Below are 10,624 nucleotides of genomic sequence, written 5' to 3' on the forward strand. Positions count from 1 at the left end.
ATTGCTGGAATGCCTTTGTGGAATGCCAGTGTTACACGGAGGATGCAAACTCTTTCACACATGCTCTGTATGTTTAACTTTGCCGCTGGCTCCCCCGGCATTGGAAGTCTGAGTGCACATGAGACAGAGCCACCCAGCACATCGGCTAATCCTTGCTGGACGGGCTCTGCTGGACACCGGGCAGGTGCAAGCGGAACTATGCTGCCCATCCACTCTGTGTCCACTCCTGTGCAAGATGCTGTGCCCAGAGGCCAAAGGGCCTTCAGAAGTTTGTCCCGGTGGCCCCCAACCCCTGTAGGCCCTCTTTCCTACCTCTGGCCCTGCGAATTAGGGGCAGAAAAGCTTTTGTCACACGGATTGTCCCCCATAAGTTGATGTCAGCCACTCTCTGGTACTTCTCCACACTGGTGAATTCCACGTCTCCAAAGGAGGCGATTCCAGCATTGTTCACCAAGCCCCACAGACCTGCCCCGCAAGAGAGGAGACCCTCCTTGAGGATTCGTGAGTGCAGGGCAGCTTCCTCCTCCTCCTCCTCCTCCCCCCAAGGAAGCCCACCTCGCCAGCCGCCTGAACTGACCTGTCCAGAAAGGCGAGAGACTCACCTTCGGCAGCACAGGTGGCCAAAGAGTTGGGTGCAGCCAAACAGAGCTGGGGAAAACCAAGGGATCCACACAGGGAGCCCAGTTCGGCCCCTGCCCGCTGGGGAGCCCGGTGAGGTGCCCTGGTCTGCCAGGTGCAGCCGGCCCCCCTGGGGGAGGTGGGAGGGAGGGCCTGGGGCGATTACCTTGAGCAGGGTCCTCCAGCCGCGCCTCCACGTATCGGAAGGCAAGGGCCACCTGCTCTTCGCAGCACACGTCCAGCTGGAGGACGTGCATCCGCTCAGGGCCCAGGCGGCACAGCTGCTGGGCGCCATCTCCTCCTTGGTCCTGTCCAGCAGACAGGGAGAAAAGCCATTCAGGGGAGGGCTGCTGAGGGCAAGCACAGCCCTGTTGGGGTTGATGGGACTTGTTCTGCTGCCTTCCTCCTCCCCGCCTCCTGCAGAGGGCCAAAACTGAGGTGAGTCCCCCTCCCGCCCAGACTCTCTCTCGGAGGAAACCTGAAAGCCTCCCCCCCCAGGGTCCCTCACCAGGAGCAAACAGCCGGCAAAGACAGTGAACCCTTTCCCGTGGAGGTGCCTGGCCAAGGCGTGGCCGAAGCCCTTGTCACAGCCGGTGATCAGCACCGCCTTCCTCTCGGCCTGCAGGAGGGGAAGAGGGGGAGGAGGAGGACAGAAGGGTGGGGTGAACAGGAGGCAGGGCCCCCTCAGAGGCAGGAGGCGCAGCTGTGAGAAAAGCGTGGAAACCCCCCCCCCCTACTACAAGGGATCAACATAAACACACGCCAGACGGCCGGCACCCGGTCCAGCCTGCCAGAGCTTTGGCCAAGGACACAACAGGACACGGACTTATCACCTCCTCCGCTCTGATCTTAGGAGGAATCTCACACATCACTGCCGTCCATGGCTCCAAGAATTTCTTAACACCCGGGCTAAGGTCTCTTGGCTTCCAGGGAAGATGGCCGGGAGGGGATTTGACCCTCGGCACAGAAAAACGCAAATCTGCTCAGCCTCAAAAGCCGCTTCAGACGGCTCTCTCTCTCGGGTTGCTTCAGAGGAGCAGACAGTCCAATGGCCAGAGAAGACCCAGGGGAGCCAGGGTGAGCTGCTGCTGCCTGTCCCCCAGCGAGCGGCCTTCTCTCTGGCAGTGCTGCTCTCCGAGATCTGCACCCCATTCCAGTAACTCTTCCCGCAAAGGGGGAGACTTGTGGGGCTCTTCTTCCAGGTGCTTGTTTCGTACTCTCTCTACAGTATATTACTGTATTTCTTAATTCTTTCTTACTGTATGCTGCTAGATTTGGGATAGAACTTGGGCAGCCCATATATGAATAAACTAGGCAAAAATCACCACTCCTGGTTTTACCAAATGTGTCAGAAATGAACCAGCTGGATAGGTGCCAGGAGGGACACTGGTTTAAGGTGCTATCCAGCAAAGGCTTGAGCTTCCGTTCAGCCACAGCTGCCATCTGCTCTTCCAGCAGGAGCCCTGAGTCCAGGACAACCTCCAGGGGACACACCGGGTCGGTCTGGGGGGTAGTGCCACCCCCCATCCGAGACCAAAGGTGATAAGCTCCTGGATCCAGAGGGGTCCACCCACAGCCACGCCGTCTTACGAAGGTTCAGCTGAAGTCTCTTGTTCTCCAGCCGAGCCCCCGCAGTCCCCGGGCACCGTGAACGAACATCCGCTGCATCACTCACTCGCCCCACCTGGGATGGAGATGGATAACTGGGTAAGATGAGCGTGCTGGTGGTAACTCATCCCGTGGTGACGCATGATCTCACCCGGTGGTTTCATGCAGGTGGTTCAAAAGGGGGCGAGAAAGCGCTGGTCCCTGTGGCACCCCAAAGAGAAGGAAGGGGCCATGGGCTGGACCCCTCTCTCCCTATCAGTACCAGTTGGGACTGACCTTGCAGAAATGAGGTGAACCCGCACGGAATTGTGGCACCCGCCCCCAGCTCCCCAAGTCCACGAGAAAGGACTACTGTGGCCGATGCTATGAGCAGCTGCTGAGAGATCAAGAGGAGGAGCAAGGACGGACACACAGCCTCCAACCTGCTCACACCAGAGGTCATCCGTCAACGCGACCAGCGCCATCTCCGTCCCCTATTTGGGCCCGAAACCCGACTGAAAGGGGTCCAGATGATCCGTTTCCTACAGGATTGTCTGGAGTTGCAACCCCCTTCCTTGAGAAGAGGCAGGGGCTGGGCATGCAGTTGACCTGAGGGCGCTGCACGGACCTGTCCCTTCAGCAAAGCCTCTGCACTCACGCTCCCGCCTTGGCCTGCTTGCTCTTTCGCCAGACCAGGGGTGGGGGGAGATCCGGCCTTAACTGGTGTTCAGGCTGAAAAGCAGGTTCCCTGAGAGAGCTGAGCTGGCACGTGGCCTCTCAAGGTCAAGCAGGGGAGGCAGATGGCGTGCCAAGAGCAAGGAATGCAGGCAAGGGAAAGAGTGAGTCAACAGGGAAAGTCGTCCAGGGGACTTCCCCCCCCCATTGTCCTCCAGGTACAGCCAGGCCGGGGGGGGGGGCGTCTTCCCTTCTCAGGAGCCACAGAAGGGATCTTGGGGAGGAGAGCCATCACTCCTTGTCCTCTCCTGCCAGTGGCAAACAAACAGAGCAGCTTGGCAGAGGAAGGGGCACAGCTGGGTGTCCGCCTGGCACTTGTTCATCTGGCCCCACCCTGGGATGCAAAGCTGCCTCAGCTGACCCAGGCCCTGCCCAGGACAGGCGCTTGTTGTGCAGTAAGGACACGACCTTGGCAAGACGGGGCTCCGCAAGGACTTTGGCTCCAGTCCTGGAGACGGTCGGAGTCTGGATGGGGACAAGCTGGCCGAGACCCAGAGGGTCTGATGGGAACTATCGAGTGACACCAACGCTGCCCAAGCTGCCCAGAGTGCCCGTAGTCTCCTCTCTCAAGCTCTGCGTGGCTCTGGAGACCCAGCTGCCTTGCCCTCCGGGGGGGGGGGGCGCTGCAGGCCATGCCTCCTCCTCCTCCTTCCCTGACACAGCCTGGGGCCTTCACAGCAGGAGCCCCTCCTGTAAAATGCCCCCACCCCCACAGAATAGAAGAACCACCACCCCCCTTTAGGTGCGGTTGGGGACTTGGGTGAGAATGGGAGAGAGCCTCCTGAGCAGGGAGGAGCAAGACACACACACACACACCCCGAGATTTTTACAGCTGCATTGTTGTATGTTGGTTATATTTATTACTTGGTACATTGGATGATTTTGGTCACTGCTAATCGTGTTAATTCCTGCAATTTGCTCAGGTGGCAGAAACCCATCTGAAGTCCGTCCCAGTTCAGAATAACAGACTAACAGGATTGGAAGGGACCTTGGAGGTCTTCTAGTCCAACCCCCTGCTCAGGCAGGAGACCCTATATACCCTTTCAGACAAGTGGCTGTCCAGTCTCTTCTTAAAAACCTCCAGTGACGGAGCACCCACGACTTCTGGAGGCAACTTCCACTGTCCCAAAGGTGCTTTTTCAGGAGGCAGCTGGACTTTCTTGTTTTAATTTGAAGACGTTTCCCTTCTCATCCAAGAAGCTTCTTCAGCTCTGCTTCCTGGAAGAGAAGCAAAGCGTCTTCAGAGAGAAACGAGAAAGTCCAGTTGCCTCGTGAAAAAGCGTCTTTGGGGCAAGGAGGACCCTTTGGGTGACCGAGAGTCTCCAGAGGCAACTTCTGCTCCTCCGGGTCACTGGGGAGGGGCCCCCATTGGGGAGGCATCCTCTCCCCCTTTGCCAGGCTGCCTCATCTTGACCGGCAGCAGCCCCCGGCCCGACGGCCCCCCCCCCCAGCATACAACGAGGCAATACCATGGGGGGGGGGAGGGTTGAAGGTTTATTGACGTGTCACTGTAAGCTGCCTCTGCCCGATGGGGGGCATGGTAGTTTAATAACAAAAAAAAAAGTCTCCCGGCTGTGCATGATGGTTTGCCTGCTCCCCTCCAGCAGCAGTCTCCCAGGAGCGGACGAGGCCGGACGCCCCCTGAGGAAGGGTCTCCCTCAAGGAAGCCAGGGATTCCCGGGAGGATTCAGCTCCGGCGGGGGAGTTTCATCGCCACCCCGCCCCGGGGACCCCTTCGCGCCGCCGCCGCAGCCGCCAGAGAGCCCGGCGAGGCGGGGCAGGTCGAGGAGCCTCTTCGTTGCTTCTCCCGGCGGAGTTCCGGGACTGGGGCTCCGGCTCGCCCGCCCCCCGCCCTCCGCCCTCCGCCCCCCGCCTCCCCCCGGGGCGTCTCGGCCTCCGAGGGTGACAGCGCCCCCCCCGCGCCTCCCCCTCCCCCTCCCCGGGGGCCACTCACCGGCAGGCGGCGGCGGCGGCGGAGGCAGCCCAGCAGGAGCAGCAGCGGGAGGAGCAGCGGGAGGAGGAGGAGCGGGAGCAGCGCGGCGGGCAGGCCGGCGAGGGCGGGCGTCCCGGTCCAGCCCTCGCCGCCGCCGCCGCCGCCGCACATGGCGCGCGAGGGGCGGGGCGGGGGCGTCGCCGGAGCGGCAGTGACGTCACTTCCTCGGTCGGACAGGCGGAGGGGACGCGCGGCGGTCAGCCGGACGGGCGGAGGGGCGGGCGGAGCGCGCGGTAAGCAGCCGGGCCTCCAGCAGCGCCGGTCGCCGCCGGGAGGGGAGGGGACGGGAGGGGAGGGGAGGGGCGGGTGGGGGAGAGCCGGCCCGGCCGCGGGGAGGGGGCGCCCCGGAAGGGCAGGTGGGCCGCGGGGCCCAGCTCCGGCTTCTTCCCGCCGCTCCCTCCGCCGCTTGCGGCCTCGCGGGGGGCTGGGGCTGGGGCTGGATGGGTGTCTCCGCGCGGCTCGGGCCGGGAGAGGCTCCGGCGGGGCTCCTTGGCGCCGGCCCCGCTGCCAGCCGCGCGCGCTCTCGGGGCCCGGAGGGGCCGGTGTGCGCTGTCTGTCTGGGCCGGGCCGGAAGCGCCCGGGCCCGCCTTCCGCGGGGTCGGGGCCTCTGCTGCCCCCGCCGCCCTCCACCTCAGCCCCGGCCCGGCCTCCCCGGCGTCCCCCCGAAGGCTTCCGGAAGGGTCCGGGCCCCAGGAGGCCGGGCGGGGATGGGGGTCCTTTGCTCAGGCAGCTGGCAGGCAAAGCCCCGGGCCGGTCTCCCCTCCCGGCAGGCCCGGCCGCTTGGGGCCCGTCCCCCGGGGAGGGAGGGGGGCGTTTGCCTCCCCCAAGACCGCCCCCTCCCACTGCAGAAGGGGCTCTGCTCCTCCCGCCCCCCCCAGGGGCCTCCCTTTCGCCCTCCCTGGGGATGGGCCCCGGCCCCTCGGGGGTGGGAGCAGCCGGTGACCCTCCTCCGAGCAACCACGGAGGCTGGCCGTGCCAAGCCCCAGCAGGCCCCGGTGCCCGATTGGCTGGGCTCCCTCCCCCCCTCCCTCCCCCCCTCCCTCCAGCGGCAGTCCTGGCATGCGGAGGGTGATGAGAGGCGGCTGGCAAAGCCCCCCCCCTCCCCCCCCCTCCGGCCTCTGCTGCTCCCTGAGCCGAGCTGTTTCCTGCATGCAGAGCAGACCATCTCCCCGGGAGGCCTGCTGGGGTCACCAAGGCAGCCAGGAAGCCAAACCAAGGTTAGTAGGCGGGGCAAAGGCATCTGGCCGGCTGTGAGGGCCGGCGGTTGCTGGACGGGTCCTTCCAGGCGCTCTCTGGTGGGGGGAGCCTCCGCTGGGCCCGCCCTCAAGCCGGCCCATAAAGGCGGGAGGGGGTGCAGGTAGCGCAGAGCGGCTTCTCTCCCCTTTGGCAGAGTCCGGACAGCAGAGACGCCCCCCATGGCGATCCTCTTGGCCGCCACCCGCATCGCTCAGCCTCTTGCCCGGCTGGCCCTGAAGGCTCCGCACTGCAAGGATGTCGCTGCCACCGGCCTGCGGTAAGTACGGAGGGCCGGGCGCTGGGCTGGAGGTCCACTCCTGTCTTCTTCAAAGAAAGTCCGTGGCTGACCACCAACCGTTTAGTGACCGTGTCAAGTGTCGACAGCAGTGGGGAAAAAAGTGACTTGTGACTTACAGCTGGTGCTCGGTCCTCGTGATCGCCTGATCCGAGTCCAGGTGCCAGCCTGTATTCAGGATGGTTGCGGCATCCCGGGGCCGAGCGATCGCCCTCTGTGACCGTCCCAGGTGGCATCCAACGAGCAGACCCAACGGGGGGGGGGACCCGGGTTTGCATAATGCCCGCGTGATTTACTTAGTAACTGCAGCATCTGCTTAACACCCATGGCAAGAATGTCGTAAAACCGGACACGACTCATTTAACAAATATCTTGCTTAGCAACCGAAATTCTGGCCCTAATTGTGGTTGTATAATGAAGACCACCTCTTACACTTGAGGGCCCTGAATGCTCCCCCACCCTGGTTTCATGAAGAACTTTCCTTAGGAGGAAGCCACCTGGGTGGGGGTGGGCGGGGGTCCAAGCCAGCAGAATCGGCCCCTTTATGAACCTCTTAAGCGCTGCTTAGCCTCCAACAGGGCTGCAGACCAGAGTCTGAATGGATCTCCTTGTTCCAAAGTCCCTCCAGATAACGCCAAAGGGGGCTGTGCTCACCTGAGCCCCCCATCCCTGGGTCAGCTGTTAGGATTCTGGGTGGGGGGTGTGACTGAATTCTCCAAACAGGAAGGCCATGGGTACAAAGGTGAAACCCTCCCTCTCCTGGGGTGGTGGGTTGGAGTGTTTGTGCGGACGTGTGTGTAAAGAGGAAGGGTCCTGTCCAGAATAGGTGGGGCAGGGGCGGAACCTTCTTGCTGCTTCTCAAGAGCCCCCCCAACCTTCGGAGCCCTGGGCAGCTGTCCTCTCAATTTGGCTGTTTGTGAGCAGTTGAGGGTTCCACCCACAAGTCAACACAGCTCTTGCGGCTGCGCAGCTGGGGGTGAGCATGGCCATCAGCCGAGGGGCTTTGGCCGAGACGCCCTCGCATGCTTCTCGGAGCCAAGCAGCACTTGGGAGTGCCAGTGAATCATGGGGTCAGCAGGCCAGAGGTGTTCCAGTCGCTTGCAGGGAAGAGTTCTGCAGACGGGCCGCGGCCCCTCCTGAGGGTCTGGCTGCTGGTTAGAGGTCAGGAGGCATGCCCGGGCATCCTCTGGGGTGGGGGCTGGGCTGCCACTTTTGAACTCGGGGGTCCCCATGCTGGCTTAGCAAACTCTCTGGAAGAGTCGGGTCAAGAGGGGCCCAGAGAGCCGATCCATTTCGGCTGAAGCAAACGGACCCAGCCTGTCTCTTCTGCACCGGGCTGTGGTTCCCCAAAGGACTCCCCACGTGGCAGCCGTGTCCTCTCTCTCTCTCGCAGCCTGCTTCCCGAGGTTCAGGCCACGGCCCCCGGCTGGAGGAGCCAGCGCTGCTACGCCACTGAGGTGGAAGAGGTGAGAGGGGAGGATTCACCAGCCGGGCGGAGGAGAGGACAGCCCCACTTGGGAGGCCACGTGCCCATGGCGGGGCCCCTTCATTTCTGCGGGGTCCCTGCGTTAGGCCCCCTGCCCAGGGCCAGGGCTGCCTCGTCCCTCTCTTGTCTGCTGCTCCTCCTCCTCGAGGGCCGCGTTGAGGCCTGGAGATCTCCCCAGCTGCGCAGGGCGACTCTCAGTTCGCAAAGCACCTGAGGCCGGTGTCCGTGCGGCTGATGTGGGGAGAAGGGCCCGGGGAGCCCAGCCGAGGCGGAGGGCGGGCGGGGGAACGTCTTTGGCCCTGTTGAACCTCATGAGGGACAGGTGGGGGGCTCCGTGGCGGGGGCCCCCATGTCCCTTTGGGATTCCTCTTCGGGGCCGTCAGCACTGGCTCTTGTGCATCCCCTTCAGATCGGCCAGCGCCCCGTCCTTATCACGGGCTGCGACTCGGGCTTCGGCTTCTCCTTGGCCAAATTCCTCCACGGGAAAGGCTTCATCATCTACGCTGGGTGCCTGCTGAAGGTAAGGCCAGAGGGGGCCACGGAGGGGCCGAGTTGAGTGGCTGCAGACACCGTTTAATATCTTGGTTCTCTCCCTTCTCCCCCCCCCCCCAAGGATTTGGGACACTCCAGATCAGGGGTGTCAAACTGCCAGCCTGCGGGCCGGTTGCTCCCACCCCAGCTCTGGCAATGCAAAAGAGTTGCCATATGTCACCACTCCTGAGGCGGGGGGTGGGGGGGCTTTAGGAGGAGAGCCTGCCCTGGTTGGCAAAGGGCTTTGCTCCCGGATCCTGGGCCCCGAGCGCCCCCTGCTGGCCATGGCCAGGAAGTGCAATTCCCCTTGCAATTTCTCTTCGCAAATGGTTGCAAATGGTTGAGAATATTCGCAGCTGGGGTTGTAGGTTTTCGCAGGGGTCTGTTCTCCGAGCTTGCTGTTTGTCTCTAACTACTCAGCTCTGGATTCACCTGACGGGTCTTGGGAGAACCCCCATGGCTGCGGTGCTGTGTGAGACTTCAGAGTGGCAAATTCTCCAAACCCCGATTCGCTCTGGCGAGACACGCATCTCCCAGTCGTGGGAAACCATGACTCTGAGCCCTTTGCCCAAAGTGGGTGGGGAAATTGCCGGGATCAGCAGGGCGACCCCTTGTGGGGAGCTGCTGCGTCTGTTGAACGGGGCGTTGCAAGCTGGCACGAGACGGACCCTTCGTGACTGCGTGACGTCTCCTGTTGTGGGGCAGCAGAGGCTCACCCTCCTTCTGCCGCTTTTCATCAGGAGCAAGGCCGGGGGGGCGCGAAGGACCTGGACAACATGAAGAGTGACCGAATGAGGACCGTCCAGCTCAACGTCTGTGACAGTGAGGAGGTGGGGCGTGCCGTGGACTACATCACCAGCAACCTGAAGGATCCGGAGACCGGAGGTGAAAGGGAAAGGCCAGGGAGCTGGAGCAGGAGTGGCACAAGGGAGGGAGGAGCCGTTTCCCTGCCCTCTCAGCCGGGCCCAGTCCCCACGGAAGGCCAGCGGTTGCCCCACGTCATCCCAGCTGGCGCACAGCTGCCCCTGCGCTTGCTTCCTCCGTTCCAGCACACGCCTGGTGCAGGCAGGGAGGGTGTCTAGATCAGTGATTAGGGAGTTACCAAATGTTATATTGTGGCTTCTTGATCCCAGGATGATTTTCTAGTATGGAAAAGACAGCAAAGTCCCCACAGAAGGCAGCAAATAAACCAGGAAGCTGCAGGACGCAGGAGCTTTGATGGTGCTTTTGATGCACCGGGAGCTTCTCGTCTCCTGTTTCGTAGTCCCAGATGTTAGTTTTCCTGCATCTGGTCAAAGGCTTTGGTTACGGTTCAGAAGGCCGCTTAGGGAGGGGTCTCCCTGCTCGTGAGTAGCTTCGGGAGGTCTGGGCTGGCTTTTGCTCCTTTTCCCCATCGGTCATCCTTTGACCTCTCCCCCCCCACCCCATCTTTGCACAGGATTGTCTTAGTGCAGCCGGACACACTCAGGGCCAGAGCGAGAAACGTGGCCGGTGCAGCTGCTGCTCCTGACTCACAACCCTTGTGTGGAAAAGAAGCAGCAAGCCTTGTGGCAGAGGGTTGGAAATAGGCTTTTCTCTGAACTAAGGGGTGCACCAAGTGGAAAATAGGGGTGGCCTTGAACCCAGACAGGTCCTCATGATCCAAATGTTTTGGATCGGGAGCCCAGAATGTTTTCCTGTTATGGCAGCTTTGGCCAACACCCCCTGCGATCTGGACTCCCTCCCCCTCCCCTCGCTCTCCTGGGGGAGCAGTGGAGGATTCTCAGAGGGTCCTTGGGATTACTAGAGGAGGCAATCTCTGTAGCTCCGGATGTCCCTGGGGCGTCCCTCGCTGGGTGGTGTCAGCGAGTGTGGGGTGCGCTCCCTGTTCTCATGCAGCAGCTTGCCCTCACAGGGCTGGTGGGGGTGTGGCCAGAAAACAGTATCCTCATCGGGGACCCAGGCAGGACGAGACACCCCCCCCTCCCCCCCAACACTGATGATCAGGGAAGTGTATTCCAGAGGGCAGGATTGCTTCCGGCCCCTGCCTCCCTCGCCTCCGAGGCCAGAACAACCCCGGGGGCCCCCCCCCCCCCGAGCCAGCCTTACGGAGGAGGAGTCTGTCCTGGGAGTTTCCTTGCAGTAGCAGAGACCTTTTGGGAGC

At 62.6% G+C, this 10,624-nt stretch overlaps 2 protein-coding genes across 2 annotated transcripts in view; one reads left to right on the forward strand and one right to left on the reverse strand.

The window, feature by feature from the left end:
- LOC107291700 (D-beta-hydroxybutyrate dehydrogenase, mitochondrial-like) overlaps window positions 1-5,044 on the reverse strand; it is a 7,521-nt gene extending 2,477 nt beyond the window's left edge. Inside the window, exons 1-4 of the mRNA XM_015820728.1 lie at window positions 4,895-5,044; window positions 1,127-1,237; window positions 785-926; window positions 313-465 (exon numbers count right to left, since the gene is read on the reverse strand). Of these exons, the coding sequence (XP_015676214.1) occupies window positions 313-465; window positions 785-926; window positions 1,127-1,237; window positions 4,895-5,044 (556 nt within the window). The remainder of the gene's footprint in view (window positions 1-312; window positions 466-784; window positions 927-1,126; window positions 1,238-4,894) is intronic.
- Window positions 5,045-6,348: 1,304 nt separating this feature from the next.
- The window catches only part of BDH1 (3-hydroxybutyrate dehydrogenase 1), a 5,874-nt gene continuing 1,598 nt past the window's right edge, over window positions 6,349-10,624 (forward strand). The window contains exons 1-4 of the mRNA XM_015820735.1: window positions 6,349-6,446; window positions 7,858-7,930; window positions 8,360-8,470; window positions 9,222-9,366. Of these exons, the coding sequence (XP_015676221.1) occupies window positions 6,349-6,446; window positions 7,858-7,930; window positions 8,360-8,470; window positions 9,222-9,366 (427 nt within the window). The remainder of the gene's footprint in view (window positions 6,447-7,857; window positions 7,931-8,359; window positions 8,471-9,221; window positions 9,367-10,624) is intronic.

Source organism: Protobothrops mucrosquamatus, unplaced genomic scaffold (assembly GCF_001527695.2).
Source record: "Protobothrops mucrosquamatus isolate PMUCROS unplaced genomic scaffold, P.Mucros_1.0 scaffold1167, whole genome shotgun sequence".
NCBI classification, from domain to species: domain Eukaryota; kingdom Metazoa; phylum Chordata; class Lepidosauria; order Squamata; family Viperidae; genus Protobothrops; species Protobothrops mucrosquamatus.